This window comes from Urocitellus parryii, chromosome 1 (assembly GCF_045843805.1).
Source record: "Urocitellus parryii isolate mUroPar1 chromosome 1, mUroPar1.hap1, whole genome shotgun sequence".
Lineage (NCBI taxonomy): Eukaryota > Metazoa > Chordata > Mammalia > Rodentia > Sciuridae > Urocitellus > Urocitellus parryii.
Window position 1 is genome coordinate 214,194,288 of NC_135531.1, and position 27,408 is coordinate 214,221,695.

Here is a 27,408-nt window from a genome sequence, read left to right on the forward strand (position 1 = left end):
GGCAAGTAATTTTCAAAAGAATATAAATGTCATTATATTATTCCATTTTGGAAATGGACTAATTTCCGTATTCTAATTCCATCTATTCAAAATACATATCCTACAGTGTCATAAATTATTGTCTTGATTATTTCCCTTCACCTGAGATAGATCTTGGTCACATGGCTATTGCATGCAGAGTAGCAATTCTACCTGAGCAGCATGATAATGCAGGGTTGTGATGATACAAAACCAAATTCTCCTAGATTGTCCCTTTAGGCAGAATCAGTCATCTTCTTTGTTTTAAAGTCCACAAATTATTTTTTAAAATGGCCTTCCTAGCTAAAATGCAACTGATTGAAATATTTGCCATTATGAAGAATCTTATTATAAGTAACTGTATTTAAAATAACAGATGAAAGCAAGAGTACAATTTGCTTAGCAGTTACAGATGACAGGAACTTCTGAATTTTGGGGGTGGGGCAAAAGGAAATTAAGGATGTACCATGTGTGGGGGAGGGGAAGTGAACGCTTTTGAGAGGAGGAGGAAAAATGGCCATTGACCAGAACCTGCCCAGCATCTGGGAGCTATAATCAGGAAAACCGTTTTACTGCTGCCTTTATCTTATCTTGAAATAAGGCAATCAGATGATTGAGGACAATTTATGGTTTGGGGGCTTAACATTTGGTCATTTCTTCAATTTTCTTCCTTTCTAGTTTGGAAAATATAGCATTCTGGAATTCTCCACAATGGCATTTGTTAAGCAGAGGTGAAATGCTGACACTCTTGCCGATAGAGCTGAAGTCCAATAAAACAGCCATGACTTTAAATTGGGATTTTAAATCCCAAGCCACGGAGTTTTAGTCTTATAGAATGCACTCACTTTTAAACAAAGAATGGAAGTGATCTAATGCCCTGGTACAAATGGGGTCAGGCCAGAAAGGCTCTTGATTTACAGCGTTTCTGCCTCTGGAGAACCATGCAAAGGAAATGAAAGCCATTTAAGACAAGCAGCACCTTCCTCCTCACTGATAGTTGCGCCCGCTAGTTTGCATTTGTCCACACAATCTTCTTGGGCCTTTGAATCTGCAGACAGGTGGCACTCGATGCAGCTCCTGCAGACAGAATTAACAGAGTTTATCAGTTCATGTTGGTGGAATATTGCTTTATGCTCTGGTTGTAGATTATGCTACAAGAGTATCTTTCTAATGACACTGGCCTTTTGTCACTTTTGGAAAGATAGTTAGGCAATGTCCAAGAGGATGCTGAATTATTCTGAATTCCACCCAGTAATCAATGTTCCCTGAGCCAGCCCTGATAATTGCTGCTATACTCATTTTTCTGTAGCGATTGCTTCTGATTGATATTTGATTTAGCTATATTTTCATTTTACTTTTTCCAGGGAAAGCTTGCATTTATAAATATGATTGAAGACTAGGCAAAGTTCTGAATTTAATCTATATCTTAACCAGAATCCCAAGAATGATTCGTGGTCTTCATATATGCTACATATGATTATTTTAATAATTCTCTCTTCTGTTATGCTTTTAAATAAATTCAAGTGTCGATAGGAGTATTTTTAAAAGCTTAGGATTAAGCCTGGATCCTCATTAATTCAAGTTTTTTTTTAATAAAAGATTGCATTAATTTACAGAAAAGTGTATTTGCAAGGACATAAGGAAATTAAACTACCTTAAAGATGTCTAGGGAACAAAGTAAAATTAGACCCTGAATTAATCTTGTGCTGCAAATCATTTTGCAAATAGATGGTGCTTGGAGTAATCCAAAAAAACAAAAGTCTTCTCACTGTGGGGATACATGGCGCTGCATCCTTTCCCTCTCCCCCAGACATGGAAATGTGCTTGGCAAGCTCAGCTGAAGCTGTATCTCCTCAACCAAACCTTCCTAACATTAGTCTAGAGAGTTCCCCTGTAGTGGGGGGACTAGAACTCTCTACAGAAAAACTTAGGAGTGGTAACATATTTGGAGTGGGACTATAAATCTTGTTGTGAAGTCGCTTTTGCTCTGCAAGTGTATTGCATTTTCCTAGATTATGTATTTATTTGGAGTGGCTTGGTGGGGGTCTGGGGGAGATGGTGGAAGCCCTTAAAGTCTCCTTTGTGCATCTCACTGATGGCTGCACCAGCTGGACCGATGCCCCTCCCTGCTGCCAGCACCTTCTACATCCCCTCCTGAAACTGGCAACCCAGACATCACCGTCATTACTTTAAAAACCTCTATCTTGCCCACTGGACTCCCAGCACCTGTGAAGGTAGAAACTATAACTGTTTCAGTCTTTCCTGCATGTCCATGGCTTAACACCATTCTTGGCATACGGTAGGCACTTAATATCTATTTGATAAGCGAACACACACGGATAAATGGAAGAATAGACTCATCTAACGTAAACATCAAGATCACTCTGATTCCCAAATTGGAACTACTTGAGTATGAATTTCATATCTTCCAAGTCAGATTTAAGATTGAACCATGTTTACAGAGGAGATGAAATAGAAAAATAATGAAAGGAACATCGTGAAGGGACACTTTACATTGGATCCTATTCAAATAATCCTGCTCATGCGCCCATGCTTTTGGCATTTGTCTTAGTTTTCCAGGGATACTGACAGAGAAGTTTTGACACTGAAACGGCGAGTTATCAATGAGTAAAAAAATTATTTTCTCACTCCATTTTCATTGGATATGCAAATGTCACCATTTTGGGGTATCAGAAGTAGTGACAACCAACCTCTTAAGAAACACCCTAAGAAACACCCTCTTAAGAAACACCTTAAGAAACAGCTTCTGGGAAACTTGCTTCACTTGACTGACAAATTTTGCCCCAATTCCATGAAGAAGGTAGTTGCTAACCAAAGAAACCGTTTTCTTACTGGAAAATAAGAAAATGTTCTTGTAGTCTTAAAAAATACAATACACAATAGCTACCTACAATGACAATGACAAAAAGGTGCCAAAGAGCATGGGGATAAGAGGCAGAATTGGAAAGCTAAGCTCTTCTTTCTCGGCCTCTTTGCCTCCATGATTCTGCTGATAGGAAGAATCCCACAAGGTCAGGCTATAAACTTCTAGATAAGAAAGAAGCTTGTCTGTTTCCCCTGAAAAGGTACTGACTGCCTGTGGGTGTCAGCAGGATGCCTCCAGGGCTTTCCTTCTGTGTGGCTGGTATTGTAACTGAGAGGCCATCAGATGTTATCAGTGTGGGACATCAGCTCCACTTCCCCCTGCTGTCTCAGGCAGAAATGTTGACTTTGTGATTCTGGATAATCAGGGCTGAGAAAACCTCCAGCCAGAGACTGACTGTTGTTCCAGGCTGAGGATCACAGGGGCCCCTTGGGTTTTTGATGGATGCCTAGAGACCAAACCTGGCAAAGACAATCTGAGGTCCGAGTTGACAAAATGTCTTTAGAACTTTGATCATAGGGAACCTTTTCCACAAAAGGGACTAAGCAATAGAGACATTACCACTTTGAGTTACAGGGGTCACCGCAGGTAGGACATCGTTCACAGGTGGGACCCGAGGCTCCGGGGTTTGTGCAAACACACTTGCCGCAAACGCAGTCCCCACGCCCGCTGCACAGCACTCCGTCTTCAGAGACACAGGAGTCCGTGCTGGTTGTGCAGTTACAGTATTCGCCAGTCCAGCCGGTCCTGCACACGCACTCGCCACAGTCACAGTCTCCGTTATCTGTAAAACACGCATTCGGTTCTCTGCTGCCCATGGTCAAGGTCAAAGCCACCTGTAGGCTTGGGGGGAAGGGCATCTTTTCTCTTTGCCTTTAAATACTAGCAAAAAGACTGAAGAACAAAATGAGAAAAAAAGTGTGTGTGTGTATGTGTGTGTGTGTGTAAGTGTAGACATTTTATTGATATGTTTTGCTAACTGCATATGCTTATTGATCTGGTCTCCTCACTGAAGATCCACTTGATTACCTGATGTTATAGCAGAGAGAATTAATAACCAGATGAAATGAGAGAATCCAGACAAACCTATAGCAGCTACTTGGTGCACATGTGTACATATGTATATATACTTAATTGTTATTTTGATTTTTTGCCTCTAATTAATATGACATAAGATGGAGATGCAAGACAGGTTTGAATGAATGCCCACCCTTCTACATCATCAAGCTGATTGATCATGAAAGCCTCACCTAAAAAACAGAGGGAACAAAATCTACTTCCAATGGTTTTGGTAGGATGAGATACAGTGTGAATCTCCTACTTCTGCATTCACCAGTTAGCTGTCCCATGGGCATAGAATGAGAGTTGGACAAGTTCAATGTTTTATAACAAACTTTGAGCATATACTATGTGCCAAAGGTTATATTACGCCTGAGGATAGAGAATTAAATAAGACAAAGTCACTGAATTTATAATTTAGTGCAGGAGGCAGGCAAATAAATACTACTATTACTAAATACAAAACAGTGTGATAAGTCTATGGACACAGGGCAAAAGTTCCCCAATTAAACTGGAAATTTAGGAAAGTTTCCAAAGGAAGTGATACCTGGACTGAGTTTAGAAGGTAGAAGATGAAAGAAGAGTTTTACCTACATTTCAGGCAAAGAAAAAGATAGACAAATGCTGAAAGTGTAGAATCATGTGGCTTGCTTAACAACTGTAGCAGTCTCATATGGCAGGAGCCAACGCTGCTTGTAGGATGTGATAGAGGGAAGGATGCAAAGGTCAACAAAATGCCAGAAGTCAGATCGTGAGATGGCTGAGCACCCCAGTAAGAGCTTTGTTCCTGGAGGTTATGAAATTTTAAGAAGGGTAGAGCCCTGAACAGATCGATATGGGTCTAGATATATCCTGCCATCAGTAGAGACTCAAACCAGGGCAGAAAAACCATTTGAGAGGACTTCCATGAACAGAGGCCTGAACAACAATGATAGTGTCAGTGGGAAGAGTGAGGGCTGCTGTGCTCAGGGTAAGGTGGGGAGGTACCAGGAGCAGTGTAAGGAGAACCAGAGAGGAACGGCATCCTCCCCAGGTGACCAGGCTGGGAGCTGGCCAGTGATGTGGCTCTCCATTGACCTGGAAGGGAAGCCAGCTCATGGTCACTGCTGTGTCCCAACACCTGGCACATGGAGGTGCTTCATTATGGAATGAATAATTGGATCTAAAGCGGAAGAGGAAAAAGAGCTCTGGGTCTGTTGAGTTTGAGGGGCCTGTAGGACATCCTTACAGGTGGCTGAATATGAGCCTGAAGTTTGGGGTTGGGCATCCATAGGGAAAGGCAGTGGTAGAGGCCACTGTGAACCAGGTCATCTAGGGAGAGCAGGGAGAGTGAGAAAAGCTCTAGAGAGCATTGGCATTTAAAAGGCCATCAGAGGAGAGACTGAGGGAGCAGGAACAAGGTGGCAGACACAATTCCAAGGAGGAGGCACTCGGAAACCAGCTGTGGACGAATGTCTCATCTAATCTTGCAAGTCTCTTATAGATCTGGCCACATAAAAGTATATGAAATACTCTGAGATGATACACGTGTTTAAGATAATGGTGTGTGTCCACTCCTTACATTTGGGGTGCCTGCCACGCCCAGTATACTAAAATAGGCATTTGATGTTCCAAACAAATAACATTTATTTACAAAGTCTCCTAACTGATACTTTCTTCAGAAGTAAAAACTGTGCACTCAGGCATTTTGCCCCACAAGTTTTGATCTTCCAGCAAAACTTAGTGTTACCTAAGACGGTGTCTAACAGTGTTTATAACAGTGCCTGGCCCAGCACTAAGCACAACATAAGTGCTAGTTATTAGCGTTATTCCTTAAAACTATCCAGTAGGAAGAACCTGTAAGCAAAGTTATTCATCAGTATTAAAACTCTTATACCTTTACTGAAAACAAAGTGGATGTAAAAAAAAATAAAAATCACAAGCGAAACATGCTTCCACTTGTAAGAGGCACTGCCAAGGTCACTGTGGAGTAAGGGATCCTTGCAAACTTTGCTGTTGTAGCTGATTACTTTTCTCTCCTCATGACTCAGCCTAAGGGATTGAGAGTAGGAGAGTCCTTGGCTTAATGCTCTGCCCAGTCAAAATCATATACACAAAGATAACCACAAAGGTTTTGAAATTGGGTTCCTGGTGTGTGTGTGTGTGTTATATGTTTATACATGCATATATTATATATACATATATACATGTACAGATACATTATAGATACATATACATACATATATATACACACTATATATACATATTATATATATGGCATTAGAGAAAATACTTCCTGCCATTATTCACTTACAGGTGTTTGTCAATGGCTTTCTAGAAGAATCTAGCTCTCTAAAAAGATCTTGATGATTTTCTGGATCTTTAGTTAAGTTATCATCTTGCCTCTATATGAAACTTCTACAGGAAGGTGTTGCTGCTGTAGGAACAGGTACATTCATATTCTATATGTATGTATATGTGTGTGTGTGTGTGTGTGTGTGTGTATAGTATCTGTGTGTATGTTAACTTGTTCTTTCTCTCTCTCTCTCTCTCTCTCTCTCTCTCTCTCTCTCTCTCTCTCTCTCTCCCTCTACATATACTAAGGAGGGCACACTCCTCTAACAAAAGATGATTTAAAATTTATCTGGATCTATGACATTAAGACATTCCAACTGTATCTCATAACCTATGCAATTCATAATTGAGCCAATTAACTCAAAGCTAAGAATAATTAAGTAATTTGAGCCAATTTAAGTTTCATATGTAAGTGATCTTCAGAATTATAATACTTTTTGATTTCTTCCTTAGCATTTCTTTCTTACATTAACAATGGGGAGAAATTCTGAAATTACAATTTATTCTGAATAATTAATATAATCTATACATATTACAAAATGAAATGTGCATTTCCAAATGTTTCAAGAATGCCCAAGAGTATTATTATATGTAAGAATTACTTAGCAGAAATTTAGAAAACCCATTCTGGAGCAGGAAAAAAGAACCATCACAGCAAAAACAAAGCACTCCTTTCAAATTTAAAAACCTTCCTTTCTGCTGACCTTCCAGAACCATCAGCCTGGTCACTGAAGTTGCTAATTGATATCCAAGCAACCAATTATTTAACACACCTGTTCATGCAGCAACAACATGCGGCAACACTTTCCTATAGAAGTTTCATATAGAGGCAAGATGATAACTAAAGATTCAGAAAAATCACCAAGATCTTTTTAGAGAGCTAGATTCTTCTAGAAAGCCATTGACAAACAAGTATAAGTGAATAATGGCAGGAAGTATTTTCTCTAATGCCATTTTCCTGTTACTGCTTCCAGTCTCTTAAAAATCAAAATATAAGAGACTAATGGAATTTGGGCAAGAAAAAAAAATCAATGGAGCCCTGTATGCCTGAGTGCTTGCAGATGGACTAAAGAAGTTGCATGAAAAGGAACATTGTGATAATAGCCCTTCAGAAAAGGAGCACATTGCCAAGTGTATTAGTGGTAAAATAAGTGAGATCAGCCCAAGTTGTGAGGCTGGGGCATATATATGGTCTGCTTTGAAAATATCATCAGCAGCAACAGCAGCAGCAGTGTCTCCTCAGAGCAGGGATTTTTATCCCTTCTCTAAGCACAGTGCCAGGCACATGGAAGATACTTCAAAACTACCTGGTAAACTTGAAGAATTGTACTTACTTTTTTTTGGGGGGGGAGATTGTACCAGGGATTGAACTCAGAGGCACTCAGTCACTGAGTCACATCCCCAGCCCTATTTTGTATTTTACTTAGAGACAGGGTCTCACTGAGTTGCTTTTGCTGAGTTGCCTTGCTTTTGCTGAGGCTAGCTTTGAGCTTGTTATCCTCCTGCCTCAGCCTCCTGAGCTGCTGGGATGACAGGTGTGCACCAGAGCACTCAGCTGTATTTACTTTCATTAGACATTTAAAAGAGAAAGTTACTATTAATCTTTTGTGATGTTACTAATAAACAAAATAGCTTCATAGAAACATTTGTGGCTGAGGATCATAATGTACTCCAGAGGACGAAGGAAATGAACCTTGATGAAATTTTCTGAGTTTAGCTGAAGAAATCATTGTATTTTTCTTTAAAGAGAATTTCTTTAGCAACTGCTGTATCTGACTCAAAAAAAAAAAGTTGCTATTGTCAGATCTTCATAACTACAACGAACAGAGCAGGTCAACTCTTTTTGCGTTTATTCCCTTTTTCCCTGTATATAAAATAAGATGAAAGGCAGTCAGGGAGCGCAGTGCTGCAGAGCACATGAGCAATTTATGCTGTTTTGGATTCCTTAGATCCAGGACTTTAAGGGTGATGTACAGCTGGTGTTAGTATAGCTATTAGATTATATTACATTTAGCATTTTTTGGAAAGTAATTGTAAATATTTTAAATGTGTATATATTTTTTAAAGACTTGTATTAGAAATGCAGTGTGGAATTCTGTCAGATATATTCTATCTATGATGTGGTGACAGCCTTTGGGTAGCTTCTTTTTGCTTCCAGGTTGTGTCCTGTCTGCATCAAGTGAAGACAGTTTATGGACTTGGAAGCACAAACATAAAATCCAGAAATAAGGGGCTGGGATGTAGCTCAGTGGTGAAGTGCTTGCCTCAAATGCTCAAAGTCCTGGGTTTGACAGTACCCCTGCCCCTTTATCCTGTGCCAAAAAAGGAAAGACAAAAATAAGCTTAGGAAACAAAGTTTCTGAGTTTTTCATTCTGTATTGGGGACAGGGGTGAGATAAAGTAGATTTTCTCAGAAGATCCCATTTGTAGCCATAGCTGCAGCAGAGAAATGAAAGGTAGTGGATTCCTAGGGGTATCAAATGATATTCAAAAAGCTTGGAATTCTCTGTGGCTTCCTTTCTTTCAGGTTTTTTTCCTCCCTGAAAATTGGTCTCTTTTATATGTTCCTAACGCTGTGGTTTGAAAACACAACTTGCCTAGTTTTCTGTAGAGATAATGGCTCTCTGTTTTGAAGAGCCATTTGCTTACATACTGTGAAAAACTCAGACATTAGAGCTTACATTCAACCATCAGTTAAGATTCCATTTGTAGTAGAAATTTATACTATTTTAAAATATATTAAGATATTTCTAATTCTTATTCTGCATAGACCATTCTTAAATACATGTGTATAAATATCAGAATGATTTTATAATAGTCAGGCAATGAATTCTTAAACTCTAGTTACTTTACATCTATAAATAATATTAAAATGTAAATATTTCTATTTTAAACTTTTCTTCATTTCTTAAGAAATTTTCTATTTTCATCCTTTCCATTAGGCTTCTCATTTATGTTCTTACTCATTGTTGTTAGACCTATCGCCTAACCTGACACATATCACATAGTAGGTACTTAATAGAAATCTATGGAATGAGTGGAGGCTATGAGAGTCCATTTAGTGTCCTTATGCTCCTTGTCCTTGGAAGCATGCCCCTTTAGCAGTCTAATTTTTATTTTCGCAAAGCAATAGGCATTTAAGAGTTGGGTCACACCCATCAGCTTGGTCCAGAAAATTCTGGAAGATAATGGAATTCAGATCACAGGCAATTTTGAGGAGCCTGGGTGATAACTACAGATTAGAAAAAGCCAGAAGAAAAATGCGAGAGAAGATTCAGTAATCCTAAATCTAAAGATTAACCCACCAAGTTGATCATTAAATATTTATAGAACACCCACTATGCCCAGGAAACTTTGAAGGTGGAAAAGATGCAAAGCCCCTTCCTGATATTTGAATAGCAGTGAGATGCTTTCAGATGTGGCCTACCTCCACAGAGCAGCCCTTTGTGTCTCACGCAGGAGAAATTGTCACACTGGCAGTAAGGCCCATAAATGTTTCCATAGGGAGACAGGTGGCAGATGCACTGCCCACAGTAGCAGTCGCCCCTTCCACTGCATGAGGGGTGATCGGGGGCCTCCTTGCAGGAATCTGTGCTCAGGATGTCCTCGCCACACTCGCAGTGAGGGCCCATGTGGCCAGGGTTGCAGGCACACACCCCACACTGGAAGGAGCCGTTTCCATTGTGGCATTTAGAGCTGTTCACGTCCACTTCTTTCTGACAGTCACAGTGGCATTCCGGACTGATGAGTATTTCCAGGGTGTCCCCCAGCCCCACGGGCTTTATGATAATGCGCCTGCTTCTCTCACAGTTGGGTATGCTCACAGTCACATTGAATGAAGCCTGGAAAAGAAAATACCAATTATCTACTTCCTCTGTCCACCAACCTGCAGGAGGTGAAACAAGGCCTTGCGGAAATCAGCTTTGCCAAAAGCGTTTATTAGGAAATCTTTGAAATTCTTGAAAGGAGCCCAGCTCCAGTAAGCTAAGCTAACCTCTGACCCATCTGAATATTTTTTCATACAGCTGAATTGTCCATCTACTTACTATGTCTCCCACCTTCATGTGCAAGCATTTCTTTTGGTGTGGGAAGAGGGTGCCATTGTTACAGACAGCTGTGAAGGACAGGTTGAGTCCTTCGGTGTCTCCTAATACCTCCAGTTCCACCTCAGACCGCAGTTCCTTGAATTAAGACATAAAGGGTTAAATAAATCACAACAAAAAGTACAACCAGAAGAGGAAACCGAGTCATTAAACTATAAATGAATAAAATTAAATTGGATCTAAAAGAAATTTACCATATAATTAATCAAGCAAGGAAATGACAATCAATATTGAATTTAAGACACCATTAATCATAATATATGCTATTATCACATGATAAACTATGATAAAAATAACTCATGTAGTTCTGCACGACCTATGATAGTCATTAGTCTATCAATGCTCCGAAAATAATTTCATCCATTCTGAAGCATTTAGCAAATTCTCCTGTGTTGCATAGTTTGGCATATAAAAGACAATTTTTTTTTGCTTGTATCTTGATAATAAAATATAATAACAGTTTCCTTTACTTGTAAGTGCCTTCATTTCTTAGGTCCCATAAAGTAGCTGTTTGTCAATTTGTAAGAAATTCAGAATTGCAGCTATTCCTCCAACAAGAAATATTTGCTTCACTGATATCAAATTTACACCCTGCTGCTCTGTTTTGGTACATTTCTGCATACATAATAACTTTCATCTCAATATCAACTCAGAGGACAAAGTTTTCAAAGATATTTAAAATGGCAATTAAACTTAGCACTTATATAGCAACAATGCATTCTAGGAGTTGAAGTGACAATGATCACAACTGTCAATAAAACCATGTCATGACTTCCACCTGGCATGCAGTGGTTGTAAGGCACCATGAATTAACAAATCAATCCAAGATTTAGAGGTGCCAAAATGTAGGGGAAACTGCCTTAAAGTCATTATTAGAATTCATTGAGTGCCTATTGTACATTTAATGTAGAGTCAAGTCTAGGATGAGACTGGATTTCTGTTCTCAGAAGCTTATCATTTTACTCTTTCTATTTCTCATAAACTTACAACATCAATGTACATATTTTTGGGGATAAAACCAAATTATTAAAGATAAAAAACAGAATAAAAATAAATTTAAAATATTAAGTTAAACTTCAATTCATCTAAAAGGTTTTGAGTTCATATACCCATTTCATTGATAGCATTTTAAAAGCATACTTAGCTTCAGACTTAATTTTGCTAACTTCAGAGTCAGATGACCCTGCCTTCTCCAAATTCTGTTTATTTTGAAATCACCAAGAATTAAGACAAAAGTAGCATTGGAGATAGTAGCATAGTGAATCTCCAGGAGCTAAATGAGAAATGAGGGATGTGTCTATAGGTGACATCCATAATGAGGATCAGTAAGTGACATCATCTGACCTAACTGAAGGAAGTCTCAGCATTGATAGGATTGAGAATTATTGCAAATTTGACCAGGAATATTTCAGTGTAAATTTCCCAAGGAAAGGGCATACATGTTAATTTGTATCTTTTATTATTTCATTCATTTGCTGATTGAACATCTCCTAGGAGCCAGGACAACCAAAATAAACCAGTGGATTCCTTCCCAGAGTTTAAATTCCAGTAGAGGAGCTTGCCCTTGGGATCACTGGTATTTCAGGAGCCTTTATTATGTGGTTGGGGAAGGGAGGAAATTAGCAAGAGATAGGCAGATGAATATACACCCAGTATTTAAAATTTTAAAAAATATCAATATGGCACCATAAAATACTCAGCTAATGTTTGTAGCCACAAACTATAAACACATCTGCCTCTGCCCTATAAGAAGTCAAACAGATGGATTTTATGTTTTCTCTCAATATAGTCTTTCCTTTTTTTTATAGACTGAAAAAGAAATTCAGTCTGTAGGTATCTATATTTTAAAGTCTTTTTAGAATACATTTAAAAATAACATATTAGAAAAATAATTTCTGCTTTTGTCATGATTGATTACATACTTCATTCACCCTGAATCATAAAGTTCCAATAACTCCAGACCAAGATTGTTTAGTAGAAGAATAATGGATACTTACTGGTATTTTGGGGAGAGTAAAATGAGGACACAGATTTAATTCAAATGTTTAATGCCTTGAGTTCAACTACACTGTAACTTACGTGGTGACTTGGGACCATAAAGTGGGACATAACCTCTGGCAGAGCAAGCAGGGGCATGGATAGACTCGTCAGGTGGGAGGGGGAAATATTTTTGACTATTCACTGTTTTCTAATTTGCTTGATTTCTTTGGAGATGTTAGTGGCCAACACTTTGGAAAGTATTGGGTTAAAGAAAACAGAGGATGCTATAATCCAGTGAAGGATTGCTTTGTAATTTTATTTGATTCTACACATTAAAACTTTAATTACTGCATGAGAGGGAGGAAGGTTTTTATAGTGTTTTGTTGATGTGCTTTCCTGTCTGGAAGAATTTCAAGCATGAGCTAATGTGGTGATTAATTTTTGATGTGAGCTAAGAAAACAGAAATTTCTGAGGATCATCAGTGAGAAAAATCCCATCCTCTTAGAATTTAAATGGACACATCTTTATTTTATTCTCTGAGGAAATGAAATATTTGAAAAGGAATTTGTTGCTTCCTTCCCCTTCAAGTGAGTTTCAAAATTGGTGGGGTGATATGGAGGTTTTTTTTTTTTTTTCTAGAAAAATCATTGTGGAGGTTTTTTTTTCAAAATGTGTAGCTTCCACCTTCCCTTCATCTTCTCCAAAGTTAGAAACAAAGGAATCTGAGCCTGTTTTTTAAAAATTTTCTCAGATGATCCTGATATGTCATTTAGTTAGGGAACACTGGTTCAGTATATGCTGAGTATTGTATACTCACTAGGGTTATTTATTTGCAATTTTAAAACATCCAAAATAGGATAATTTTATTCGTTCATTATTATGGAAACGCTGCTTAAAGCAAATGCTGGAGCTTTACTGCTTCCTAAAAATTTACTTTTTCTATGCCCATCCTAATTTAGAGCTTCATCTACCTCTTTGTGGGGTTTTTCTTTTTCTTTTCTTTTCTTTTTTTTTTTTTTTTTTACATTAAAGGCAAATAAAGGGGAATGATATTTAGGAACCAAAATAAAGAAGATTTGGCAACTGGGCATGGTTGAGTTAGAAAATGGGGGCAAAAAAAAAAAGGAAAACAATAACCCTGTAGGTATATATCTCATTTTAAGGGAGGAATTCTGTCCTCAGGACTAACTCATAGTCAAGGAAAAAAAAAAAAAAAAACCTACATACTTGTTAAACCAATGGAAATTTCCCTGGTTCACTAAAGTTGAGAGCCTTGAATGTGGCATGCTGGTATGCTTTTGGTATTTTGGTGTGTAGCCAAGAATCTGTATTCTTGCTTGAATTAATGATCTTGTCTCATTAAACCCCTGGAGTTGGTTCCCTACATAACTCCTTCACTCAATGGCAATTTACAAGTAGATTTTTTTTTCCTTTTTGGAGACTGAAGACAGCTTGATTGTATGACTCATGGAGTCTTTCTAGTCAACTTAAAAATTTTGCTGGGAACAGTGCTGCTGTGGGTTATCATGAAAACAACCTCAACTATCTCAACTTTCTGGCCGGGTTTGTGATTTTCTACCTGCTGCTCCACTTTTCAAACTAAGTAAACCAATTTTAATATTTTGGCTGCATTCATACAGAGAGATTTTCTTTGGATCAAGACTCTTATCAACAAATGAGAGTTGAGTTCATTGCCTAAAACACATCTGAGTTTGTGAATACTAAAGAAATACAAAACAAGAAGCCAACTTCTTACAAAGTATCATACATACTTCATAAGCTGAGATAATGAGCTGGAGAATGTTTCCAGAGTCCTTCTGAAGCAGTCCCACTGTGGCTCCAGGAATAAGTTTTGCATAATTCTGTAAACAGCAGCAGCAACAACAACAAAAGTCAGTCAATCTCTGTTCTCAGTAATTTAGAAGTGATAAGTGTGGGGTTCAGCTCTCAGACTGTGATCACCTCTATTTAACTGGCTGGTGAAAACAGACTCCTGATAATAAAGGGGTGTTTCTCCTGAAACTGGAGCCCCTACATGCTGCTGCTTACTGGGCTCCGTGGGAAATGGATTGGCCGGAGTTGCTACTGGGAAACCTAGGGTTTGTGGTTGCCTTTGTCCAGGGCTGTGATTTGTATCACGACAGGAGTCAAGTCTCAAATAATAATAATAATGTTTATATAATATCTTCCACTCCTAGAGCATCTGTTGTCCAAAAAAAATTTTGAGCACGCATCCAGGAACTTCCTTTTCATTTAGGAACCTTGAGGAAACCAAGGTTTGGCGCACAGAAGGGCAGTGAGGGAGGCAGGTTGCTCTGTAGGTCACTGGGTTGAGAGGGCCTAATGAGCAATCCCTTGCTGGAGGATGAGTGAATTTGGAGGCTTGCTGTTAACTCTCCCTTTCTTATTGGTAATCAGTGCTCCTTCAAGGATTTAGCACAGCCCTGGGTGGGTTGGAATTGCTCCCTGCCCATCATGATTGAGTGAGTCAACCTAGCTCTAAACCATCTGAGTTCTGTACTTACCTTGCTTCTCCTGAGATTTTCCACCTGAGGAGGACTCAGACCAGTTCATCAACTCTCTAGGTATTGAACACTGCCCAGGAATGAGGCATTGGGAAGAAGTGAATTTTCCAGAGAGTTGAATAGTATTCCTCTCTTAAGCTTTATGTTTTAAAACTTGGTTACCTTCAAATGAAATGTTTTCTATAGTGTGTGATAACATCCCTCTCTTCATGAGCAAAGACTTCCCAGTATGTTGAAGGAATACAGTTATACCTATCAATACGAACTATTGTTCTATAATCACCAAAGGCTTTCATCATCCATGCAGAAGTCACACCATGTGGGCCCTGACCACTGTGCTTCTGTTTCTTGTATTTTTCTTTTCTTTCTTTCTTTTTTTTTTTTTTTTTTTGGTACTGGGGATTGAACTCAGGGGCACTTAACCACTGAGCCAAAACCCAGCTCTTTGTGTGTGTGTGTGTGTGTGTGTGTGTGTGTGTGAGTTTTATTAGAGATAGGGCTTCACTAAGTTGCTTAGTACCTCACCATTGCTGAGGCTGGCTTTGAACTTGCGATCCTCCTGCCTCAGCCTCCCAAACTGCTGGGATTACAGGCGTGCACCACCATACCCAGCTTGTATTTGTTTTTAACTTGTTTCTACCTTCTTGTCTGGCTCTAGCTATCAATGCTGACTCATTTACTGGTGCACTCAACATCTTCTATTAAGTAGCTTAATATGCTGTGCTTCATCAACAGATGACAGCACTGTCAGCTGCAGGCTTCTATGTTGCTGTGTGTTGTGAAATCAGATGACTGAGATTAACCAAAACTGTACATAGAAAAGAGTAAATAAGCTTTGAGTGATAGATTGAGGGCATCTCCTATGGCTCCAACATAATCTTGATATTCTTATTCCATAGAAGAGTTAAGTAGTTTAGAAAACGCACGGAACTAAATTAGAATCAATAATCATCATAATGATAGTGAAACTGAGTAAATAAATCAGGACAAAGGGAATGAAGGAGAGGAATGTCTGAGACCAGGGTGATGGCAGGACACAAAGGCATGCAGGAGGTCCCAGGCACTTGTTAGAGGTGGTCTTTCTCCATGTCGTATGTGTAAAACAACGAGCTTCAGTTTTGATGTATGGGTCTTGTGATGTTCTGTTTATTTCAGCGCTCATGTTTGAAGTTGCTGGAAACCTGAACTCTCTCGAATGTGTCACATGCTACTGTGCTTTGACACCGCATCTTAATACTGAGGGGGCTGCAGTCAGTAAGCCAGGGAATGTGCCTCACCTTCATCCTTGCCCCACATCACTGCCTGTTGGCGGAAGGCCCGTTTCTTTTTCCCCGAGTCAGGTAGAACTTATAAAATATGAGGAAGGCATTGCTTCATGGACTTACCTCTTCAAATAAACACATGTCACAAAGGGCCATGAAGCATGAGACCTGTGGTTAACAACGAATACCTAAATTTAGGAACTTGAATTCCACTCAAGTGGAGCTGGAATGTGGGTAAATTTGACTGATCCCAGAAGAGTAGTCAGAGGGAACCTTTAGAGCTTGACAAAGAAAGGCTTAGAGTCTTCTGAAAAGGAATTTCAAGGCTCTTAGCTTTGTATGCCACTGCCATCCTGGTGTCCCCAAGGATGCCACGTCAGGGGTATTTTGAGGTTAACTCTTGGCTAACAAAGCTGAACTTATCCACTTCCTAAAGCATAATTATGATCCTGCATGTGGTTTGACATTTGGCATTTGGCTATTAGGACAAGTGGTTAACATTAATCGCCTTTGCCGATTGCCACTAGAGCGAGAGTATAAAGGAGTTGGCAGCCAGTAGCAGGAACCAGTGACAACACTGACAATTGTACAGAGGAAAACTATTAATTAATTTCTGGATGCTGATCTCCCCCCAAAGCACTTAAAATAATTAACTAAAAACATGGACCATTTGGCTTTGTGGTCTAACACTGTGAAAAATTATACTTTAAATCTTGCAGTATTATGATTACTGTAAATATCATGTATCAAATGCCTTCCTTTCATTAAAGTCCTAAAGGGCTATTATAAATCGTCATGATTAAACATGCTTAATGTTAGAAAAAGGATGTTTTTGCATGCCTGAGTAGGATGAATTACAGCATTGTGATTTTGAAAGATGATGCTTGGATATAGAAATGGTGAATGCTGTAAACACAAGGGTGCATGAGCTGATTAGAAATGCAACTCCTAGGCTTGGGCTTGAATTCTCTATTATCTTTCTGAAGATGATCTTAATTATCGATTTCTTCCACTCTTCCCTGCTATGGTACCCAGGAGTTCTTGAGTTGCTTTTCTTACTCACTCTTTCTGATTACCTTAATTTTCTTAACTTTCTTTGTTAAGCCCTATTTTATTGTTCACTCTGTTCCCATCTCAAAAAAAGATTGTCCAACAGTTTACATTTGCTCCCTGAAAATCTCCTTGTCAAGGATGGAGAATGAGTGCACAGAGGGTCATTTTGTGGGTAGGCATCAGAGGCTACAGAGGAGTGCTCTTACGTTCACATCTGCACATTTGGGCTCCCCCTCAGAGACTGTCTCCAAGTTCAGTGCCACTCAGTGTTGGGTCGCCAGAACCAGCTGTCAGGTGTGCACTTCTCTTGGCTAAGGACAGAGGAATGTCACTACTATCACACTTTATCTTATACTCAGCACTGCTTCAAGCTCAGTGCTGTTTATTTCGAATAAACAAGTTTTAATAAATTACCAGTAGTAAAATGTGGCTTATTATAAACTGAGAATTGAGAGAATTTATGATGCTATATAATCTGCTCACAAATATTTCATCTAATCTTTCAAAGAATTCTTTTTCCCCCTTGAATCTCTTTGGTCATTGGCTCCTATTTGTTCCTTTTCTCTTTCTAGCTTTAATAGCAGTATAACACACATATATAGTGGGCATGTAAATAAGCAAGTGTAATGACCAAGTTCCTGAAATGGGTCATGAACTGCCCCCTGGAATCCTCTTTTGTACTATCTCCCAGTTATTACTCCTCTGGCTAAAAGGAGAAATAAAGGTCAGAACCACTGAAGCCAAGAGAGGTATCTTCATGGCCTTAATGTTAAAAAATGTATTAAGTAAGATACAAAAAGCACTACCTATAAAGGAAAAGATTAATAAATAATACTTAAGAGTAAAAATTCCATCTATAGATCCAATGCCATCCCCATCAAAATGCCAGCAAGTTATTTTGTGTATACGAACAAACTGATTGTAAAGTTTATACAGAGAGGCAAAAGGCCCAGAGTAGCCAACTCCATGTTGAAAGAGAAGAACGAAGTTGGAGGACTGATACCTGACTTTAAAACTTATTATAAAGCTACATTAATCAAGTCAGTATGATATTGACAAAAGAATAGGCAGATAGATCAATGGAGCAGAAGAGAGGGACCAGAAATAGACCCTCATAAATACAGTCAGCTGATCCCAAATGAAGTAAAAAGGCAACACAACAAAAACAATCTGTTCAACAAATGTTTCTGGGACAATGGGACACCCACTTGCAAAAGCAAAAACCTAGACATAGACTAGGCACCTTTCTCAAAAGCACCTCAAAACAAATCACTGATTTAATTAATAATTGCAAAACCATCAGACACATAGAAGATAATGTAGGAGAAAATCTCAGTGACCTTGAGTTTGGTGATGACTTTTTGGATACAATACCAGAGGTGAGATCCATGAAAGAATCAATGAGCTAGGCTTAAAAGACAAGACACACACTAGGAGAAGACATTTGTAAAAGATATCTGATAAAGATCTGTTCCCTAAAATACACACAAAACCCCTCTTAAAACGCAAAATGAGGCAAAGACCTTACAGACACTTCACCAAAGAAGATATACAGATGACATATAAGCACATGAAAAGATACACTACATGACAAATCATGAGGGAAATACAAATTAAATAACAATGAGATTCTGAGAATGGCCAAAACAGAACACTGACAATACCAAATGTTGGCTAGGATCTGGAACAACAGGAACTCTCATTTATTGCTGGCAGATGCATTGGCAGTTTCTTACAAAACTAAATATACAATATATAAGATCCAGCATTCAGTCTTTGTTATTTACCTAAAGGAGTTGAAAAGTTACATCCTCACACAGATATTTATTTATAATTACTCAAACCTGGTAACAACCAAGATATTCTTCATACGTGAATGGAGACATAAATTTTGGTACATTTAGACAATAGACTGTTTGTTATTCAGCACTAAAAAGAAATGAGCTATCAAGCCCTGAAAAGACATGAAGGAACCTTAAATGTATTTTACTAGGTGAAAGAATCCAATCTGAAAAGGCTACATAATGGATTATTTCAACTACACGACATTGTGAAAAAGGAAAAGTATGGATTCAGGAAAAAGATCAGTGGCAGACAGAGGATAGGAGGGAGAGAGGGCTGAATAAGCAGAGCACAAAGGATTTTTAGGGTGATGAAGCTAATATATACCAGAATCATGAATACATGCCATTCTGCACTTGTCAAAACTCACAGATTGTGCTATACTAAGAGTGACTCCTAATGTAAATTATGGACTTGGGATGATAATGATGTATCGACATATGTTCATTGTTTTTAATGGATGTACTGCTCTGATGGGGGATGACAACAGGGAAGGCCATGCATGTGCCGGACAGGGGATACATCGGAAAGCTTTGTACCTTCCACTCAATTTTGCTGTGAACCTAAAACAACTCTTAAAAAAATTAAGTTTATTTTCTAAAATTAAGAATTTCTGTTCTCACAAAGATGCTTTCAAGAAATCGTGAAGAAGCAATTGAGTAGGAGAAATGTCAGTAGCACATGCGAACGACAAAGGACTCAATGCCAGACTATCTAAAGAACTACATATCAACAAGAAAAAGACATCTTGATAAAAATAAACATGCAAGTGGCAAATAAAAATATGAAAGTGTTCAGCATCATTAATCACTAGAGAAACATAAATTAAAACATTCACATCTTGCCAATATTTTAACCACTAGAATGGTTTCTTTGATATAAGATGTTTTCTTTGATATAAGGAGGCTGATTCATAGTGGGATAAGGAGGGGGAGCATGGGAGGAATAGACGAACTCTAGATAGGGCAGAGGGGTTGGAGGGGAAGGGAGGGGGCATGGGGTTATTAATGATGGTGGAATGTAATGATCATTATAATCCAAAGTACAGGTATGAAGACACGAATTGGTGTGACTATACTGTATATACAACCAGAGATATGAAAAATTGTGCTCTACATGTGTAATAAGAATTGTAATGCAGTCTGCGGTCATATATAAATAAAAAAAAATTCTAAAAAATATTTATTTTTTAGTGTAGTTGGACACAATACCTTTGTTTTATTTGTTTGTTTTTATGTGGTACTGAGGATCGAACCCAGGGCCTCAAATACACTAGGCAAGCACTCTACCACTGAGGCACAACCCCAGTCCTAGAATGGTTATTTTTATTTTTATTTTATTGATACCAGAGATTGAACCCAAGGTTGCTTAACCACAGAGCCGTGTCCTCAGCCCTTTTTATATTTTATTTAGAGAAAGGGTCTTTCTAAGTTGGTTAGGACCTTGCTAAGTTGCTGATGTGGCCTTGAACGCGCCACCCTCCTGCCTCATCCTCCCAAGCCACTGGGATTACAGGTGTGAGCCACCATGTCCAGCCTAGAATGGTTAAAATTTGAAAAAATGGACACTGATTGCATACACTTGTAGGGGAAGCATAGCTGGTAGTATCTACTAGAGCCCAACATAAGCATAACCTATGACATAATAATTCTACTCTGAGGGAAGTACATCCAACAGAAATGGGCCCACAGAATATGTGACTATTCTGGAGCAAGTGCATAGAGAAGCATTTTTTGATGATATTTTCAAGAAGGTTCTGGCTGGGTAATCAAGATGTTACTTAAGAAAGGGCAGTAATTCTGAAAGGGGCTCAGATCTGTCAAGGACTTGGTTGCAAGGAGTAATCAATGCCTATCTGATTCCCTCTACCTGAGGATGGAGCCAAGAGAGGTATCAGCAGGCAGAATTCAGCTCTCAAAGGCATCTCATCGGCCTCTTCTGTCTCTCCTTTTCCTTAGGAGCAGCTAAGTGCCCCTGAGCTGAAATTACTAATTTAGGGGGCCTTGCAATAGGGCTGAGTGGTCCTGACATCCCCAGGTACCTATTGCAACCTCAGAAACCACAGCTCCCAGCTTCCAGAGCATCTGTTGTTGTGGAGACCCTGGGTGGCCTTGGGGAAGTGGCAAGAATGAAAGGGGAAGGGACCACACTGCTCAGGTTCTGCCTGCAGTGCTGGTGTGGGGAGCCCACACGTAGCCAGGGTTAAAGATGTCCAGAGTCTCCCACGTTGCTGGGAAAAGAGTAACTAGGGCTCAAATCCATGCCTGGCAGTGTCATCCTCTCATTCTTCTCAGGCACTCTATTATTTAAGTATCACACTATCCCTGTTTTAATGCCAAAATTTGAAGGCCCAGAGAATTTAGTTAACTTGCCTGAAGTTATCCCCCCCAAAATAGATCTGAACTCACTCCTGCCAGTAACAGGTCTCTGAACCAGATCACTCCTGTTAGTGAATACAATCTGCGTGGCTTATGAAGTTTATTATTTCACAGTTCTGGGGTCTAGAAGACTGAGATCAAGGTGTGTGCAGGGCCAGGCTCCCTCTGAAACCTGTTGGGAAGAAGCTGTCCTTGCGTCTTTCTAGCTACCTATGGTGGCAGAAGTCCTCTCCTCGAAGTTTCCTGGATTGTAGATGTATCCCTCCAATCCCTAACACATTGTCACATGGTATTCCAAACTGGTTATATTAAACCAAGGGTCTATCCTATCCAGTGTGACCTCATGTTAACAAATTATATCTGCAATGACGCTATTTCCAAATAAGGTCATATCTGGGGTACTGGATGTTAGATTTTAACATGTTTCTTTGGGGAACAGGCTTCAATTTATAACACAGGAATAGGTTGGTTTCTTTAATCTTCTGATTTCTTTAACTTTATGCCCCTAGTTTAAACTGGACAGGTGAGTACCTTGCCCAGACACAGATGTCATAGAGTGGTAGAGACAGATCTTGACTCCAAGATTAGTATCCTGTGTTCTACCAGGTTCCTGTAGGAGGAACTGGCAAAAATGCCAGCAGCAAGTGAAAATGAGAGTTTCATTAGAAAGTTAAGATAACGATGTGTTATATGTACATATAGGGACTCTCTGGGATTATAGGACACTTCTACCCAAAGCAAAAAGAAAGGAAGAAAAAGGGTTGTGGATTATAATAACTTTCAAATTCAAAGCCTACACCTTGAAAGAAATGCAAGAAGTAACAAATGCACAGAGACAGAAAAAACAAAGAAAAGAAGAAAGAAAGAAAGAAAGAAAGAAAGAAAGAAAGAAAGAAAGGAAGGAAGGAAGGAAGGAAGGAAGGAAGGAAGGAAGGAAGGAAGAAAGAAAGAAAGAAAGAAAGAAAGAAAGAAAGAAAGAAAGAAAGAAAGAAAGAAAGAAAGAAAGAAAGAAAGAAAAGAAAAGAAAAAGCCCAGGGGACTCTGCTGTGCTATTTATCTGGTCTGGGGAAGACAGCTCTTTGCTGGTGAAGCTCACTTTTGTGGAGAAGAGTTCTTCCATAACTGGAGCGGGCAGGGTTTGCTAAAATAAATTCTTCTGAAGGCGATCAGAAGGCTTTCTTCCCATGAGGTCTTTCATTCTTGTGAGGTTTATTTCTCTGGTTCTCATCATGTTCATTATCGGTGGTAAATGCAGGGCTCCTGGTATTATGCAAAAGTTTACCCCCAGGCTTGACTGCGTTACTAGGACACCCAAGATTCCAAAAAGAACCTGTAATTGTTTCTGGCACAAGGGTAGTGGGAATGTCTGTCTCTGGTTGCATGATATCTGCTTTGCCTTCGGGCTTTCAATTGTCAGCATTCCGTAGTAGGGCAGGTAGCCTGGGAGTGTGCTAATTAGATCAGGTGCTTGATCTTGAAGTCTGCACCAGCAACGACTAGGTAGTCGTCTTTGGAACTTTGAGCACTACCTGTCTTTCTCCCAGTCTGCACAGAATGTAATTATCTTGTCAGCCAAGAAGCCAGCGTAGTGTACAGCTGAATGAGTGCTCAGCGGCAGTAACAGAGTGATAAGGGAAGACGAATGGACCCACAATGCATGACTGCTCCGAGACAACAAATGCACAGAGAGGCATTGGAGAATAGAGACTCAGAGAACAAAGAGGCTGGGTTGAGTATTTGTTACTGAGGATACTTCAGAGCTTCTCTTAATAAGATTACCCTGCCTTTGCAGAGAGATTGTGGATCTTTGCTGGGGAAGGCAAGTTTCTCATCTGTAGAAAGCCCCTTTAAAATGGAAGCAATGTGGGGTTTGGTAGCAGCCTATGTGCTTTGCAAACCAACAGCAGATAATAAAATTTTGAAGGATGATAGTAGAAGGCAATGAAGGGGATAAGAAAACAGCAAGCAGGTGTGTGTGCGAGGACTGCTGAGGAGCTATCAGCCCTCGATATTCCAAGTGTGGCAGGTGGATTGGCAGCATCAGCATCTTCCTGAAGCTTGCTTAGAAATGCAAAATCTCAAGCCCTGGTCTAGACCTCCTGAATAAGAATCTACGTGTTTATAAGCTCCTGGGATGGGTGATTGGATATGTCAGAAGAGCTTAAAAAAAAAAAATCTTGGTGCCTGGTTCTCAGCCCAGGGGATGATGATTTATGGATCTGGGAATAGTCTGGGCATTGGGTTTTTAAACAGCTTGCTAGATGATTCTAATAGGCAACAAAGTTGGAGAATTGTAGGTGTACAAGGGTCTGACCAAGAAGAATTGTGGAAATTTAGAAATTAAGCATTATTCTTTTAAACCTTAGTACCCATAATTCATATAGAGTTTTCAGCCTGTCATGCACCTATGACATTGACACTCAGCAACTAAAGTGGTATTTTTAAATGTCTGTGGCCCAGGGATTTGCACCAAGCTTTCTTTCCTTGGCCTTCAAGATTGAGGGGTCTGCTTCCAGCCCCCCTCTCCCATTTCATCTCCTTCTATCCTTGCTCATTTCAAGCTGACTGGCCTTTTTCCAGTTTCTCAAACATATTGAACACAGCATCCTTTGCTGGCTCAGGGCCTTTGCACATGACTTCACCTCTTGAAAACACCTCAATCTTTAGGTTGCTGCCTTATTATTACTTCTTGAAAGGAGTCTTTCCAAAAAATCTCATCCAAGGGAGGCTCACTCTTGCCCCATTGGTATTCTCAATTAATTCATACTACTTTCCATTTCTCTGACAAGATTATTAAGGTTATTTGGTTATTTGTTCACTAATTATTTCTTACCTATTTTTATGCAATAGACTAAGCCCCTGAAGACAAAATAGGATTTGATTTTTGTTCTCCCAATGCCAAGCTCAGTGCTTTGCACACGGAAAGCACAAAAAATGAAAGTGCATGGACTGAATGGATGAAAGCAGGGATCAGCAACTATGGCCTGTGGACGATATTTTTCCTCCACCTGTTTTTCTGTAACTACACTCATGCGTTTGTTTATGGTCCCTGACTCTTCATGCAACCTGATAGAGTTGAGTAGTCATGATAGACACCATATGGCCCTCAGAGCTTAAATTACTATCTGACTCTTTATGATATACTACAGATAAAACACAGCATGCCTGGTTAAGTTTGATTTTCAGAGAAACAATGGAAGTTTTTCTGGTATAAGTGTGTCTCCAATATACCAAGGGGCACACATATACTAAAAAGTATTTATTGTTTATTTAAAATTGAAGCTTAAATGGGTATCCTATATTTTTGTGTGTAAAATTCAACAACTCTACAGAATAAGTAGATCAGCCACTGAATTAATAAATAAAGTGTGCACAAACTATTCAAATTCAACAAATGGCTTTCAAATTTTTTTTTTGTTTTCTTTCTGAAGATTCAGTATTGCAGGGGCAATAAGATATTAAATTATGCTATAATTAATATTAGCCCCATTTGTAGCATATTTGGGGCTCTCAGATAGTTGAGCATGGAATTAAAATATATAATACTCCCAAACTTTATGTTAAGGAGGTTGTCAATTTAATTTGTCCTCTGGGTGTTAGTTATTGCCATATGTGGCTGTTTTAAAGGCTGTACCATGTGGATAATACTTAGTTCCAGCTAGACTCTTGCGTTGTGGTCCAAACTGGGGTGCGTTGCCTGTAAACATAGCTGTAATTTGAGTCTCACAGACACTGACACATATGTGGAGTGGCCAAATGCAACTTGTGAAAGGCTGCAGGGGTACATTAGCGACTGAACCAGGAATCCTCTCTTCCTGTGGTACCCAGAGAAAGCAAGGAGAAGAGTGATTACAGTTTTGAGCACTTGCAGTTTAGAGACTATTCACAGATGTTAGAGCCCTCACCAACAAGGGGCACTTTCCAAGATAAGAAAATGATACTCAAAAATCATGTGTTGTTTCTATTGAAGTAGAACATGGATATGTAAAAAAGCTACCACCATGTATCCTGTGAGTATGTTAAAGAGCAACCACCCAGGAGGTAAAAGTGAAGTACATGCACAGGTTTGGGGCCTGGTGATTCGAAGAGGGCAAGTTCGTGTTTACTTGAAAGCAGACACCTTCTACGCATGGCAACTAGGTTTGTCATTTTGTAGGATGACCTTGACTTCATCTAAAGTTATTCTTGTTAATAAAAATAATTGATGTATAACTGAATACAATTTAATTTTTATGCCATTCTAAAAATTTGAACGTACTTACTATGTACAGCATGATGCCAATTATGTTAAAATATGTAAATACATGCAAAGGAAAAGACAGGGAAGAATTAGTCTAAGAATGTCAACAATGGTTAGCTATGTCTAAGGGGTTAGTTTATGACTGATCTGTATTTTCTTCCTTATGCTTTTTAGTATTCTATTCCCACTGCATTTTTTTTTAAACAAATGACATGTGTTAATTTTGTAACCAGAAAAAGTAACTGAAGTTTGTTTTGGCCACATTTCTACTGGTGGGAGAGTAAGTGATATAATCCTTTTGGAAGGCAACTCAGACAAACCCAGTAAAATGGAAGATGCCATTCCCCTGTGACCCAGGAACATCACTTATAAATGTGGATCTTTGACAAGAGAATTTGAGTGCAAGGGTATGCACAACTGCAACATTTACAGATCTACACAGCTGGAAGTGACCCAATACCCTCAGTCACAGGAAGAACCTGTTGTGGTACCTATGATGATCAGAGCATGTACAGTAGCAATCCACGGGGGCTACTGGAGTGTCCATGGGTGAGCCTCAAACTCAGAGCATCAGCTCAGCAGTGCTAATGTACTTAACACCACAGAGCTGTACGCTGAAAAATGACTAAAATGGCAACGTTTGTGCTATAAATATTTTACCACAATAATAAAACATAATACAAAAATCATTAGAATTCATAATAATACCCCTTCTCAGGATCAGTCACTGTATCAAAGCTGGCAGTGATGGAGTCCAGATTTTTAATAGTCAAAATCAAGTTGTAGAAATAATATGTAAATTAAGCCTATATAAAATTAAACTTGTAAGCCATAACTACACAATTATTTTTGGCTGTATAAATGTTTTTAATAGCAAAAAAAAAAAAAGTGAGAATGGTGAGTTACCAAGTTGAGGAAGCTGGTTACCTCTATGGAAAAAAGGGAGGCATAAATGGGCAGCTATACTGCAGGAAATTGTGATGTTTCCTTTCTTTAAAAGGCCTGAAGCAGATATGGTGGCAAAAGGTTAAGATTTGAAGAAACTTGGCAGGAGGTATTGGGTGTTGCTTATCTTACTCTGTTTTTTTTTTTTTTTTTTGCATGCTCAAACTAGATCATCATAATAAATCTATGGCCTTTGTCGGTTCCCATGGCCCTTTGACTGGAACTAGAGAGAGTGATTACTGGAGACGGTAGCAGTTTTAGACGGTTGGCCAAAGACTTAATGCTCCTTGGCTGTGTGGCCTCTTCTTACCACTCAGAGCTTAAATAATCCATAGGGCAGAATCAATTGTCTCTTTTTTTCCAAGTCAACACATGTTTAAATTGCTCTATTCATCTAAATTAACAGCAATAGTAAAGGACCCTAGGTCAAGTGTTTCCTGGCCTTGAAGGACTCTGTCATTGAAAGGAAATTCATCTGTTGGTTCATCTGTCAGGCAGCTCTGCTCCACCCTTGGGCTCTGTGCTTTTAAAGTGAAGCTTAAAGTTGGTTATTTTATTTTAAAGGCTGTTGTGTTTGGGAGTTGGCCTATGCTTTCCCTACAACACCCAGGGTCCAGCTACAGTTTATCTCAGCTATAGAGTCAAATTGTCTGGATCCAAATCTTGGTTCTTACAAGTAACTTTCTTTGCTATTTTAGGTTCCTATAGCCATAAGATAGAGATTAAATGATAAAATGAGTGTCACACTCTTAATCCCCACCCAATAAGCTCTCTGCAAACATCC

The 27,408-nt window shown here is 39.1% G+C and overlaps 1 protein-coding gene across 4 annotated transcripts in view; it reads right to left on the reverse strand.

Moving 5' to 3' along the window:
* Positions 1–27,408, reverse strand: part of Itgb6 (integrin subunit beta 6) — a 119,760-nt gene that overhangs the window by 17,239 nt on the left and 75,113 nt on the right. For all 4 annotated transcript variants that reach the window (XM_026393078.2, XM_026393079.2, XM_026393074.2 and 1 more), the window contains 5 exons: positions 14,152–14,241; positions 10,342–10,476; positions 9,723–10,137; positions 3,464–3,686; positions 998–1,095 (listed from right to left, as the gene is read on the reverse strand). In XM_026393078.2, coding sequence (XP_026248863.2) covers positions 998–1,095; positions 3,464–3,686; positions 9,723–10,137; positions 10,342–10,476; positions 14,152–14,241 — 961 coding nt within the window. The remainder of the gene's footprint in view (positions 1–997; positions 1,096–3,463; positions 3,687–9,722; positions 10,138–10,341; positions 10,477–14,151; positions 14,242–27,408) is intronic.